The 14,569-nt window shown below is 39.7% G+C and overlaps 1 protein-coding gene and 1 long non-coding RNA gene across 2 annotated transcripts in view; one reads left to right on the forward strand and one right to left on the reverse strand.

Moving 5' to 3' along the window:
* LOC131105927 (dihydropyridine-sensitive L-type skeletal muscle calcium channel subunit alpha-1-like) overlaps nucleotides 1–14,569 on the reverse strand; it is a 66,541-nt gene that overhangs the window by 42,651 nt on the left and 9,321 nt on the right. Inside the window, exons 9-26 of the mRNA XM_058054444.1 lie at nucleotides 13,150–13,231; nucleotides 12,888–13,048; nucleotides 12,545–12,770; nucleotides 10,977–11,184; nucleotides 9,231–9,351; nucleotides 9,017–9,131; nucleotides 7,430–7,532; nucleotides 7,282–7,351; nucleotides 7,021–7,153; nucleotides 6,716–6,845; nucleotides 6,560–6,619; nucleotides 6,383–6,489; nucleotides 4,952–5,039; nucleotides 4,771–4,878; nucleotides 3,547–3,599; nucleotides 3,311–3,457; nucleotides 3,021–3,222; nucleotides 1,362–1,520 (exon numbers count right to left, since the gene is read on the reverse strand). Coding sequence (XP_057910427.1) covers nucleotides 1,362–1,520; nucleotides 3,021–3,222; nucleotides 3,311–3,457; nucleotides 3,547–3,599; nucleotides 4,771–4,878; nucleotides 4,952–5,039; nucleotides 6,383–6,489; nucleotides 6,560–6,619; nucleotides 6,716–6,845; nucleotides 7,021–7,153; nucleotides 7,282–7,351; nucleotides 7,430–7,532; nucleotides 9,017–9,131; nucleotides 9,231–9,351; nucleotides 10,977–11,184; nucleotides 12,545–12,770; nucleotides 12,888–13,048; nucleotides 13,150–13,231 — 2,273 coding nt within the window. The remainder of the gene's footprint in view (nucleotides 1–1,361; nucleotides 1,521–3,020; nucleotides 3,223–3,310; nucleotides 3,458–3,546; nucleotides 3,600–4,770; nucleotides 4,879–4,951; nucleotides 5,040–6,382; nucleotides 6,490–6,559; nucleotides 6,620–6,715; nucleotides 6,846–7,020; nucleotides 7,154–7,281; nucleotides 7,352–7,429; nucleotides 7,533–9,016; nucleotides 9,132–9,230; nucleotides 9,352–10,976; nucleotides 11,185–12,544; nucleotides 12,771–12,887; nucleotides 13,049–13,149; nucleotides 13,232–14,569) is intronic.
* The window catches only part of LOC131105928 (uncharacterized), a 30,013-nt gene that overhangs the window by 2,363 nt on the left and 13,081 nt on the right, over nucleotides 1–14,569 (forward strand). The window lies entirely within an intron of this gene.

Consider the following 14,569-nt stretch of genomic DNA (forward strand, 5'->3'; position numbering starts at 1 on the left):
CTTTGATGCATCCTTTGATTCCACTGTGCTTCCTAACTATGAACAATATAAGGAAATCTGCCACTCTGTGACATCACAAAGGGCCAGTTTTACCACGTCTTCTAAAACCGAGCATTTGAGTCATCCCAAACTTCTTTCAAGGGTCACATCCAACTGCACAAACCTCATTTTCTGAAACTTTGGCATGGTTTAACACAAGTATAAAACATTCTAAATCAGGGGTGCTCACACTTTTTCAGCATGCGAGCTACTTTTAAAATGACCGAGTCAAAATGATCTACCCACTACAAAAATGCAAAACATCTATTTATTTTCAAATGTATTGAGGATTATTTGTACGTACAATGTATGTTGATGTACCTTACATAACCAAATGAGCCAATATTGTAAAACACACATAATTAACTATTGAAATTTTTTGTAATTACCTGAGTTTACTTTGATGACTTGCACTGAATTGAACCAGCCAGGGATGCATAGTCCGGACAGTAGCTGCTGATAGCCAGCCTCAAGCACACTTCCAAATGTTTATGAGTCATGGATAATATCCGTATCACAATATCCGTATAATATTCCATATCCGTATGGAAGTGATATGTTTTTTGCCTTTTTACTTGGTCCAGCTCCTTCACTCATTTTAGTGACCATAAACTTTAGCGAGGGCTTAAAATCTCGCAATTCGCCGACTAGCTTAGCACTTTGCATCGTTGTTTACGCATGAGCGGTGACCTAAAGGTCAAAATTCAGTTGTCATCTGACTGGTTGTCCTGTATGTCAATCAAGTAACGGGGATGGATGATAGGCTGACATCGTAAGTTCTGCTGCACTTAGAGACGTTGTTTGACTTGATTGGTCGCCCGAAGGGCAACATTCTGTTGTCATCTGAATGGCTGCCCTGTATATCAATCAAGTGACGGCATTGATGCTAGGATGATATTTTTTTAATGTCACGCCGCGATCGACCAGTACCACCTCCGCGATCGACCGGTAGCTCGCGATCGACTTAATGAGCACCCCTGTTCTAAATACATTTATAAGTCAGAAAAGTTGAAAAAGCACAATAGGTCCTCTTTAAGGAGGTTTAAGGTTGATCAAAAGTTGAATGGCGCAGCCTTTAAAAGGCAAAATCTTATCAAAGATATGGATTGAATTTGATTTAGTGTCAGGTATTTGCACTGTTGGGATCTTCCTTTTGCATTTTGAAAATTAAGATCCTTAGGATCCAACAGTGCAAAATATAAATTCTTGCTATTTTTCAACTGGTCTCAAAATTTTGATCAGGCATTTTTATAAAGTCTAACTCAGGGAATTAAGATAACAATGTCAACAATAACACAACAATAGACAATGTGTGTTCATACCTGCATTCCAAGACACATGGTGTTGAGCATAATAAGAAGGAACATGAGGTATTCAAAGTAGCAGGAAGTGACAATGTACCACACTTGATACTGGTAGGGGTTCTTGGGAATATAACATCGTAGCGGTCGAGCCTTAAGAGCGTACTGCACACACTGGCGCTGGAGAGATAAATGAAGATAATTGAATGATGGGATTACATGCTAACATGCACCAGATATGAGTTTTATCTACGGATACCATGGATTCCATTAAAAAATCACGTGAACAATAAATACTAGGCATGTCCGATAATTAGAGGTTATCACATGGTTTGTCTGGTATCAGGCCCCGTATCATGCCCCCAAGTGTCAGTATACTGACACTGTCAGTAAACCAATCAGAGAACAGCGCACGAGCGTGAACACACAGCGTTTGTTTTGCTGCCGTCTGTGCTCTGTCAACATGTCAGCGGTTGACACTCCCGGCGAAAGACAAATAGGGAAAATAGCAAACAGAATATTACAAATGGAACGTTTTATCACCATTAATGAGGAGGACACTCTTGAAATGATCGGAAAAACTAAAAATGCAAATACAAGTCGGAAAACCAAGGGCGACCTTAAGCTTTTTTCTGAATGGCTCATCAACTGCAAGAAGGAACGAAGACTGGTAGAAAGTATTCCCCCGCCTGAGTTAGACAAATACGTGTCAATGTTTATTTTATCAATCAGAAAAGAAAATGGGGATGAATATGAGCCTCATTCTCTCAAATCAAAATTCAACTCTCTGGCACGTTACATGATGGAAAAACGAATGCTAAACTTCCATGAAGGCGAACAGTTCAGACACAGCCGTGACGTGTTCAATGCCAAATACATGTAATAAACTGAACATTTTCTGGAAACAAAATGGTCTTTTGATTAAATACAGTAAACCTCGGATATATCGGATTCAATTGTTCCCACTGGTTTTGTCCGATATAAGCGAAATCCGTTATATGCGTATACCGGAAAATGTCCGTTTTACGCATAGATTTATATCCGGTATATGCGTAAATGGGATTTTATCTGTTATAAAAAGGCACTTCCTTGACTATGTTTCCAATGTACCTGGACGCGCAGGCAGCGCTGCAAACACTGCAAATGACGTCGTATAGCGGCCTGTCACGATTCGGCGAATCGGAGCGCTACGATGCGGCCATCCGATATATGCGAGGGAAATTTCATGGAAATGCATTGGAACGGGACTGGAGATTTTGTCCGAAATAGGCGAAATACGTTATAAAAAATCCGATATACGCAATGAATTTTTATTGGAAATGCATTACAGCAAAATTGGTTCTTTTTTATCTGTCTGTTGTGAGCGAATTTCCGATATATCCGAGTCCGATATATCCGAGGTTTACTGTAGTATGTGATAATAAGCTCATGATTAAATAGTATGTGATAATTATAGGTTATCACATGGTTTGTCTGGTATCAGGCCAGGTATCATGCCAAGTGTCAGTATCAGCCCGAGACCGAAGGTCGAGGGCCGAGACCAAAGGTCGATGGCCGAGACCAAAGGACGCGGCCTGATACCAGACAAACCATGTGATAACCTATAAGTACGATAATAATCCTTGTATCAGCATAAAAAATCGATATCAATCAGTCACGTTTGAGTGTGTGTAAAGATACCTGGTTTTTGTCCAGCTCACAGTTCTTGTACTCCTGCTCTCCTTGCTCCTGGAAGGTGACGATGACGAAGCCCACAAATATATTCATCATGAAAAAGGCAATTAGGATGAGGTAGATGATAAAGAAAATTGAGATTGCCACTCGGTTGTTGTACACGGGCCCTTTATCCTCCACATTGGAATCAATGGCTTTATAAAGTATCCTGGATGAAAGCAAACGGAAAAATAGAGCAGAGTTTAAACTTAAAGCAGAGTTTGATTTCAAGTCAGTGTAAATATTCTGAGACTAACTTCGGCCATCCTTCAAATGTAGAAATGGTGAAGAGTGCAAGCATTCCGTTGAGGATGTTATCGAAGTTTAGTTCCGAGTTGGTCCAAACTCTTTCACGGACCTCCATATCATGAAGTGCTCCTTCCTGATATTTGATATAGTAACCCCTGAGGAACAAAGAACGAGGAAGAGCGACATTAGAGACGTTTATGACGACTTCTTGAAAAGTCCGGATGAACACATCGTTGCTGCTTACTTGCATTCTTCCTCAGTCATTTTGTCTGAATCAGTGCAGGAATAGAATTTGCCCTGGTGAAATATTGCACAGAAATAAATCAATGGTTTTAACATAGCATGTTCTAAAATATACATCGTTTAAGTCAGTGTTTTTCAACCTTTTTTAAGCCATGGCATGTTTTTTACATTGGAAAAATCTTGTGGCACACCGCTTAACCAAAAATGTTCCAAAATGTCACCACGACCTCACACGTGCATCAATAAGTCTATGGGAGGAACAAGGTAGGTGTTGCCACACGGACCAATATTACATTGCTCTGCCAGTCTTTACACCACAGACACTCCACAGTAGCCACGTTTTTACATCACCACTTTTTCTCTTTCTGAATGACCTTTCGGGAAACAATGGTATCCATGGAAAGGAATATTCCAATCTCTTGTTTACATGCGCCGTGAAAATCAAACAGAATAGTCAATAGGGCATGCCCAGTAAAACGTAAACATCAACATCACGTGATACCGACTTCCCCAAGTTTTTCTTTCACTTGTTGGAATAACTCCGTATTGCCAATTTTTCATCTGTCCAGTCTTGAAATTGAGTTTGAATCAAAAACAAACTTTGCTTAGTCCAGTGCCGATTGCTGGCCTCCATTTTTAAAAGTGAAGAACGTCTGGATCTGCGTGTTACGTCATATCTGAGCATGCGCTGAAAGAACGCACCCGGGATCAATTTAAACAGGAAAAGATCAAATTCAATCTTGCTAATATTTTATAATTAAACTCAGGAAATGTTTTATATAGATATATATTTTCTTTTTTAATAAAACTGGACTTGTGAATAAAGTATAGAAGGGTTTAGATTCTGTTTCACAGATGGCGGTAATGCATACGAAAGCTGCTTGCTAACTGCCAATAAACAACAGAAGAAGAAAAACACCACAAAGAAGAACTGACAAATTTCCGTTTGAGCGGGTACAAGATACCTCAATCGGATTGGTTAAAGGAATATTCCATCCCTGTTCAATTCTTTCCGTTTGAGCAAATAAACCAAATGAAATTGGAATATTTGGGTCCATGTATACTATTGACATAATGGCTATTGACATAATATTTGCAAATGATGATTAATCAATGTTTACTATAAAAAGTGATATTGGATAATAATCCTCACGGCACACCTGACGCTCAAGGTACACTAGTGTGCTGCGGCACAGTGGTTGAAAATCACCGGTTTAAGTCCCACCTTGAAGAGTTGAACTCCAATGCAGGCAAACATGAAGTCAAGCAGCATGGTGACCAGTACGATGTTTCCGATGGTCTTAACAGCGACGAACACGCACTGGACCACATGCTGCAAATTAAAAAGATCATTTATTATAAATTCTGCTACATCACTATCCAGTCATAAACAGTACATGTCATACCTTGAGTCCCTTTGCTCTGTTAATGGCCCTCAGGGGGCGCAATACCCTCAAAACCCTGAGAATCTTAACCACTGAGATGGCACTGGATCTAGATTAAAAAGATTAAAAAGTCTTTACTCTTGAATAATCATTATATTCTCTACAAATGGGGTTTATCCATGTACGACTGAACGAAAAAGCTTTGAAGTGAACCAGTTTGTGGTGGTTTGACTTTGGTTATAATGGACTATTATGGTTCTGTTAGCAGCTGAAATGCTAGGCTGTTAGTATGGATTTCATGGGGCCGCACGGTGGTCGAGTGGTTAACATATAGGCCACACAGCTAGGAGATTCTCCGCTTGGGCATCTCTATATGGGTGGGTTTTCTCCAGGTACTCCGGTTTCCTCCCACATTCCAAAAACAAGCTAGGTTATTTAGCGACTCCAAATTGTCCATAGGTATGAATGTGAGTGTGAATGGTTGTTTGTCTATATGTGCCCTGTGATTGGCTGGCCACCAGTCCAGGGTGTACCCTGCCTCTCGGCCAAAGTCAGCTGGGATAGGCTCCAGCATACCCTAATGAGGATAAGTGTTATAGAAAATGTAACCGTCCTTTTCTCCTCAAATAGTCCATCACGGGCTGCACGGTGGTCGAGTGGTTAGCATATAGGCCACACAGCTAGGAGATTCTCCGCTTGGGCATCTCCGTTTGCGTGGGTTTTCTCCGGGTACTCCTGTTTCCTCCCACATTCCAAAAACATGCTAGGTTAATTAGCGACTCGAAATTATCCATAGGTATGAATGTGAGTGTGAATGGTTGTTTGCCTATATGTGCGCTGTGATTGGCTGGCCACCAGTCCAGGGTGTACCCAGCCTCTCGGCCAAAGTCAGCTGGGATAGGCTCCAGCACCCCCGCGACCCCAGTGAGGAAAAGCGGTAGAAAATGAATGAATGAATGAATGCTAGGTTAATTAGCGACTCCAAATTATCCATAGGTATGAATGTGAGTGTGAATGGTTGTTTGTCTATATGTGCCCTGTGATTGGCTAGGGTGTACCCTGCCTCTCGGGCAAAGTCAGCTGGGATAGGCTCCAGCACCCCCGCGATCCCTGTGAGGAAAAGCAGTACAAAATGAATGAATGAATGGATGCTAGGTTAATTAGCGACTCCAAATTGTCCATAGGTATGAATGTGAGTGTGAATGGTTGTTTGTCTATATGTGCCCTGTGATTGGCTGGCCACCAGTCCAGGGTGTACCCTGCCTTTCGGCCAAAGTCAGCTGGGATAGGCTCCAGCATACCGTAATGCGGATAAGCGTTATAGAAAATGTATTGATGGACGGAAATTGATCCCAAAGAGGGTTAACTTTATGTATATTCTATCCAATGAAGTCAGTATTTATACTTTGAATGCGTGTAGTGGTGGAAATGACAGTGATGGAATCCACTTACTCCATGCCCATTGAGAGCAAAGATACACTGACAACCAGTAGATCCAAAATGTTAAATGAGTTCCGGCAGAAGGATCCTTTGTGAAGAAAGGCACCGTATGTTGTCATCTGAAAAATAATGAATATCCATTTTGTCTCAATCAACGTTTTATTTTGTTGTTGTTTTTTTTCCTCTTACCTTGAGCACGATCTCTGCTGTAAAAACCGAAGTGAAGACTATATCGGCGTACGCCAACACCTAAAAGCGTAACAAGAGTATTTGCAAATGACAATATGAACATTATAGTTAGAACACGAAGTGACAAGTATCTACTTGTCACTGAATGTGTGTCACCTGGTTCCTGAAGGACATTGGATCGATAGGATCCTCTGCTGCTAAAGAAACAGATGACAGCAGAATAAAAAGGAGGATGATGTTGGTAAATGTTGTTGCGTTAATGATGCGGTGGCACAGCTTTCGGAACCTAAAAAGGATAAAAAAAAAACAACTTTAAATGGCTGATCAAATACAAACGTCATTATGTTCTATTATGAGAGTTTCCAAAGAAAATTAAAAAAAAAACTTTAATGCGCATGTTTAGTACTACATTGTGTGTAATTTTCCTAGTTCCTAAATACCAACAGTCAGTACTATCGTACTTGTTTTGTGGTCCAAAGATGAAAAATGAACTAGCTTCTGGCATGGGAACGGCTTCCTCTTTCAATTGAAGATCGGCCATCGGACGAGGTCTTGGACTTTCCGGAATATCAGGGTCCTCCTCCTCATCATCACCTAAAGCCATGGAGAACCAAAGACTTCTGGCTCACAATGTTGTATTACAGCAGACAATACAATACAATACAATACAATACAATACAATACAATACAATACAATACAATACAATACTGCGACTGTTTACCAGGAAAATCAGCTGGGGGGAAAGGGTCTTTAATTTCATTCACGTTGGATTCAAACTCATCGATTTTGAGCTGAAAATTGAAAAAAAAGAATTCAAATGTAAAGAGCAGTCATATGACACATTTTCACGTTTAGTTGAATTGACTTACCTTGGCAGTAGTAGGGATGCCTTCAACGCCCTTGGCCCTTTGCTCCGCTAACTTCTTTGCCAGATTAGCTTTTTCCTCTGACGTCTTGCTGGGTAAATTGGCCCTATATATCATGGGATGATTGCAATGTTAATATACTGTGTTACTGTACTGTAGGACTTTATTATGACTAACCCACCAAATCCAGATGAGCCATTATTGATGACTATTACCAATACAGTACATTCTTGTAGTACTAATTACCAAGCACTTGCACATTTGCATGTAAGCGCCCAACGTCCAAGTCACATGACATTTTATGGACAGGTGTGTATGTGATAGGTCAGGGGTCTCAAACATGCGGCGCCGCGGGCCAAATGTAGGGCACTAGTTTGAGGCCCCCGCCTTGATATGAAAGTTTAATGTTAGTGCGGCCCACGCAAGTTTGATATGGATGCTGTATGGTATCATGTACCCAGAAAAAATTATTACGTTTGATTCATGTTCATGTTAAAGGTTAAATAACTGTTAATAGTTATCCTCCCTATCCGTGTGGAAGTGGTAAGTTTTTGGCTATTTAAGTTTAAAGGAAATAACTTGAAGGCTACCGTTTAGGTCGCTAGCTCTCTAGTTTGCGAGTTAGCATGTGTCTCAAGACCCTGCAGTTGCGCAATATGTTGTAAATAAAAAGAGTATAAATGTGACTATAGTCGTGTTTTGTCATGTCTACAGGGCTCTAATAATGCTTTGTTCATTTTAATCTGAAAAAAATCATTTGTCTACCCACCAACTATATGTGGTTTCTTAACTTTTTATTATTTGCTGTTTTATTATTATTATTATATTTATTTATTACTGATTGATTTTCTTTATTCTTGATTTGTTTATTTATTTTTCATCTTATTTTGTGTAGAAAAATAAAAAGTAAGATATTTGAGAACAGTGGAATGTTTTATCAGAGCTTTTCTTGTAGAAAATTGCAACCAAAGCGAAGTTTTTAACAAATTTTTGTTTTTAATAAATGCGTTTTTTTTTTTTTTTTGAAAACCTGATCTGACCCAGTCTCACCCAGACCCGAGCTCCAGTGGCCCCCAAGTAAATTGACTTTGAGACCCCTGCTCTATTGTGTTTTGTGAAACGGACGGATGTCCTCAGGCAGGTTTTGGACTATTTTAGTACAGATCTTGTTTAAATATATGGGATTTTTAAGTTGGTAACGTCAGCTTTGAGACCCCTGTGATAGGTACTGTATGCTCTCGGTTTTACGGGCAGCTTCACAGAACCATCTTATTGAAAACCTAGAAAAGGATCCAGTATTTGAGGAGATACCAATATGCCTTCGATGCTATGAAAGTGATCAAAATTCACCCTGGTAAACACATTTTGGTAGTGATGTGCGATACCACTGAGAATCGATATTAGAGCTGGTATTGGAAGTATCGATCTGCACATTTCTTCATTTTAACCCAAGAACAGGATCGCAGAGTCAAAGGGGCACTTTTTGAAATGCCCATTTAGAGTTAGACCCTTCAGTTTAAAGAGTAACATTTCCGCAGTACCGTATTGCTTTGTTGCTTCTACTGTACTGTCCATGTACTACAGACTAACCTGAGTGCTTTCTTTTTCTTTTTTTCCTCGGCTTTCTCCTTCTGAGCCAAAGTTAAAGACTCAGCCTCAGCCAAATTATCAACGGCAATGGCCAGGAAGACATTTAAAAGAATGACTGAGCGACTTTGCAGTCAAAGGACATAGCACGGTAATTTGCATATTATTTTTGCAAGGTACGCACATAAATAAAAAAAAAATGCAACTTCAAGGATACAATTTCCACAGACAAACAGGATGATGAAGTAGATGCTAACGAGTATTCCAGGCATGCTGGGGCCTCCGTGTGCCATGATGCCGTCATACATAACAGCATTCCAGTCCTCGCCTGTCAGGATCTGAAACACAATGTATGTGTGAGTGTCACATGACACCATTCATAATAACCTCTATGGGACATTACAATATCTATGTAAGACCTGTTCAAACAGGCTTCAAACTTTGTTTGAGAATCGTTTAATTTTAATGCAACGAATCAGTACAATATCAAATATGACACTTAAAATCCTGATAAAGATTTTAAGACCAGCTGAAAAATTTAGTTTACATTTTGTATTGTTGGCTCTAAAGGAGCTTTGAAATGCAAAAGAAAGAAATAGGAGTGAAACAAATTGTTGTGAGTAAGCAATTTATGGTGAAAAAGCATTCAAAGCGTTCAGGTCGTGTAGGGGCATCAAACGGCACAAAAACACAAACGCAAAAATTTGAATTCAATGTCATTTTCTGTTTGGTATTCATACTGTCATGATGTCTAGATGTGCTTTTTCCGTCAATGGAACAATGGAGGTTCGGGTCGTGTAGGGGCGTCAAACGGCACAAAAACACAAAAATTTGTATTCAATGTCATTTTCTGTTTGGTATTCATACTGTCATGATGTCTGGATGTGCTTTTTCCTTCAATGGAACAATGGAGGTTCGGGTTGTGTAGGGGCGTCAAATGGCACAAAAACACAAAAATGTGGATTCAATGTCATTTTCTGTTTGCTATTCATACTGTCATGATGTCTGGATGTGATTTTTCCTTTAATGGAACAATGGAGGTTCGGGTCGTGTAGGGGCGTCAAACGGCACAAAAACACAAACGCAAAAATGTGGATTCAATGTCATTTTCTGTTTGGTATTCATACTGTCATGATGTCTGAATGTGCTGTTTCCTTCAATGGAACAATGGAGGTTCGGGTCGTGTAGGGGCGTCAAACGGCACAAAAACACAAAAATTTGTATTCAATGTCATTTTCTGTTTGGTATTCATACTGTCATGATGTCTGGATGTGCTTTTTCCTTCAATGGAACAATGGAGGTTTGGGTCGTGTAGGGGCGTCAAACGGCACACAAACACAAAAATGTGGATTCAATGTCATTTTCTGTTTGGTATTCATACTATCATGATGTCTGGATGTGCTTTTTCCGTCAATGGAACAATGGAGGTTCGGGTCGTGTAGGGGCGTCAAACGGCACAAAAACACAAACGCAAAAATGTGGATTCAATGTCGTTTTCTGTTTGGTATTCATACTGTCATGATGTCTAGATGTGCTTTTTCCTTCAATGGAACAATGGAGGTTTGGGTTGTGTAGGGGCGTCAAACGGCACAAAAACGCAAAAATGTGGATTCAATGTCATTTTCTGTTGGTATTCATACTATCATGATGTCTGGATGTGCTTTTCCCGTCAATGGAACAATGCATGTTCGGGTCGTGTAGGGGCGTCAAACGGCACAAAAACACAAACATGTGGATTCAATGTAATTTTCTGTTTGGTATTCATACTGTCATGATGTCTGGATGTGCTTTTTCCTTCAATGGAACAATGGAGGTTTGGGTCGTGTAGGGGCGTCAAATGGCAGGTAAATTCTTCAACTGGTCTTCAAATTTTGATCACAAGTGTATATAATCAATACCGTTTTGTGCACATTGCAAAACAGAAATGGTAGATTTTTCTATCAAATTTGATAAGAAAATGTACCTGGAAAATGGTGATCAGGGCCTGAGGGAAGCTATCAAAAGTGCTGCGGGGTTTCGGCTGGTTGGGAAAGTTGAACTTTCCTCCAAAAACTTGCATCCCCAGCAGGGAGAATATGACAATAAAGAGAAAGAGGAGTAGCAGCAAACAGGCGATGGAGCGGACCGAGTTTAAGAGGGAAGCCACCAGATTACTCAGAGACGTCCAGTATCTGAAGCACACAAGAGTTTCAGCAATTTGATCACTAATGTGGGCAGCAATGAATTCTAACAATCATTACATTTGCTCAACAGGAGGATTTAATACCTGAGTAAACATTTCAATCAGTTCATTTCTATGCTAGGACCAAAGCACGGTAAAAAACTGCAATGTTATATGCTATTACTACATGGTTACAACATGGATATAAAACCATAAATCAGGGGTCTCAAACACGTGGCCCGTGGGCCAAATGTGGCCCACAGGACACTAGTTTGAGGCCCCCGCCTTGATATGAAAGTTTAATGTTAGTGCGGCCCGCGCAAGTTTGATATGGATGCTGTATGGTATCATGTACCCAGAAAAAATTATTACGTTTGATTCATGTTCATGTTATAGGTTAAATAACTGTTAATAGTTATCCTCCCTATCCGTGTGGAAGTGGTAAGTTTTTGGCTATTTAAGTTTAAAGGAAATAACTTGAAGGCTACCGTTTAGGTCGCGAGGTCTCTAGTTTGCGAGTTAGCATGTGTCTCAAGACCCTGCAGTTGCGCAATATGTTGTAAATAAAAAGAGTATAAATGTGACTATAGTCGTGTTTTGTCATGTCTACAGGGCTCTAATAATGCTTGGTTCATTTTAATCTGAAAAAAATAATTTGTCTACCCACCAACTATATGTGGTTTCTTATGTTTTTATTATTTGCCCTTTTATTATTATTATTATATTTATTTATTACTGATTGGTTGATTTTCTTTATTCTTGATTTGTTTATTTATTTTTCATCTTATTTTGTGTAGAAAAATAAAAAGTAAGATATTTGAGAACAGTGGAATGTTTTATCAGAGCTTTTCTTGTAGAAAATTGGAACCAAAGCAAAGTTTATTAATTTTTCTGTTTTTAATAAATGCGTTTTTTTGTTTTTTTTTGGAAAACCTGATGCGGCCCAGTCTCACCCAGACCCTAGCTCCAGTGGCCCCCAAGTAAATTGAGTTTGAGACCCCTGTTGTAAAGTGCACTTACTGTGCTCTATATGTGCCGATGTTACCAAGGTTTTTTGCCCGTCCCACACAGTACTCCCCCATATATGAGTTTTTTTTTCTCTTACCCCCATCTTACCCGCCCAGTCATCCTGTTCTGTATATTGTATGGTACGGTTATGGACGGGTGACTGCACAATTCCAATTGCAACTCTCAATAAGTGACAAAAAAGGCCATTCTGAGCTCCACACAAAAAGGTCTTGAAAGAACCTTCTTTCTGTGAAGCAGAATTTCCAATCAGTCATCAAATTCCACTCCACTTAAGATCTTTCCGATCTTTCCGATCTTGGCGATGTGAGAAGTGTAGCGATATTTTTTTTTGCAGTATTTACCTGGTGACTTTGAGCAAGCGTAAGAGCCGAATGCATCGCAGCACCGAGATCCCCATGACTGACATGATATTCATTTGCACGAGGATGAGCTCCATGATGCCGGTGGACACCACAAAGCAGTCAAAGCGATTGAAGAGCGACATGAAGTACGAAGACAAGCCCAGCGCGTACATCTTCATGAACATCTCCAGAGAAAACATGGCTAGCAGCAGATTATTGGCGTTGTCTGTTGCAAGTTCCAAGTCATGTCCAAAGATGAAAAAACCGACAAGACAAAAAGTTAGATATTCAATTAGATTTTGTAATGCTGCAGTCAACTGAATGCACACTACTGTGATCTCACCTTGCCAGTTCGAGAGCCTTTGCGACTGCTTGTGATGTTCCGTTGCAATAGCAAGCGTATTGAAGAAGACGAGCATAATCACCCACCAGTAGAAAAGTTTCGACTTTACATACACACGACATTTACGGCGGAGCCAGCGGTTCCACTTGCGAGCCACTTTACTGTGCAAAACAAATCATATCAATTGATTATGTACTTCATTTTCAGCAGAAAAGGGGTGGAAGGGGGGGTGGGGTGGGGGGTTGCAAATGTTACTACTTACTAGTAATAAATTATCAACTGCATTGTGTCCATTTTACCAGCACTCCCTGCCTCTGATCCGCCGTTTTCAGTGGCGAGCAGACCTACATAAAACGAAAAATGTACATTCAATATGGTGTCTACCCAAATAAAAGTTTTACAAACAAAGTGTGCCTGGTTGATTACTATATTATCTCTATTTTTTGTAATCAATGAGTAAATATACTATACTATCCCAAAATGAGATCCATTACACACACTTTTCTGTAATTGCAATATTTATTGCAGTGATTAACCTGGAAAGTTACTACAGTAAATTATATACTCGGGTCCCACCCTCGCAGGCGTGGGACCGCTCCCTTATATGTATCGGTGGTGTGGCTTTGTGTCTGCTCAAACTGGTTCCATGCCTCTGATCTGCCATTTTCGGTGGCGAGTAGAGATATATAAAACGAAAAATGTACATTCAATATTGTGTCTACCTAACTAAAATTTTCACAAACAAACAAAGTGTGCCTGGTTGATTACCAGAAAACATCTGACTAATTTTTTTGTAATCAATGAGTAAATATACTTTGTAAAATGTTGATCTTCATTGATCCCAAAATGAGATCCGTTACACACACTTTTCTGTAATTGCAATATTTATTGCAGTGATTAACCTGGAAAGTTACTACAGTATATTATATACTCGGGTCCCACCCTCGCAGGGGTGGGACCGCTCCCTTATGTGTATCGGTGGTGTGGATTTGTGTCTGCTCAAACTGGTTCCATGCCTCTGATCTGCCATTTTCAGTGGCGAGCAGACCTCCATAAAACGAAAAATGTACATTCAATATGGTGTCTACTCAACTAAAATTTTTACAAACAAAGTGTGCCTGGTTGATTACTATATAATCTCTATTTTTTGTAATCAATGAGTAAATATACTTTGTAAAATGTTGATCTTCATTGATCCCAAGAGTAGATCCGTCACACACGTTTTTCTGTAATTGAAATATTTATTGCAGTGATTAACCTAGAAAGTTACTACAGTATGTTATATACTCGGGTCCCACCCTCGCAGGGGTGGGACCGCTCCCTTATGTGTATCGGTGGTGTGGCTTTGTGTCTGCTTAAACTGGGTTTGTGTGTCTTCTAAGTCACATTTCCTAGCGCTTCCGAGGACTTCCACGCAGCTGCCGAGCTCATTTTTTTCCCCGATTACTTAAACAAAATAAACACAATCGGACACAAATAAATTGTTACTTACATCTTACTCTTCTAACGCTTCAATACGACAAAATAATGTTGGAAAGGCATCTTTTTTTTTCTTCTGTATTTTTTTCTTTCAGCAACTCCAGCTGCTTCTGCCTGATTCTGGTCTGTTTAAGTTTCAGTTAGCTTATTATTATATTTATTTACTTATTACTGTTTATTATTATTTATTAAGTTTATTCATT

This window comes from Doryrhamphus excisus, chromosome 18 (genome assembly GCF_030265055.1).
Source record: "Doryrhamphus excisus isolate RoL2022-K1 chromosome 18, RoL_Dexc_1.0, whole genome shotgun sequence".
In the NCBI taxonomy this organism is placed as follows: domain Eukaryota; kingdom Metazoa; phylum Chordata; class Actinopteri; order Syngnathiformes; family Syngnathidae; genus Doryrhamphus; species Doryrhamphus excisus.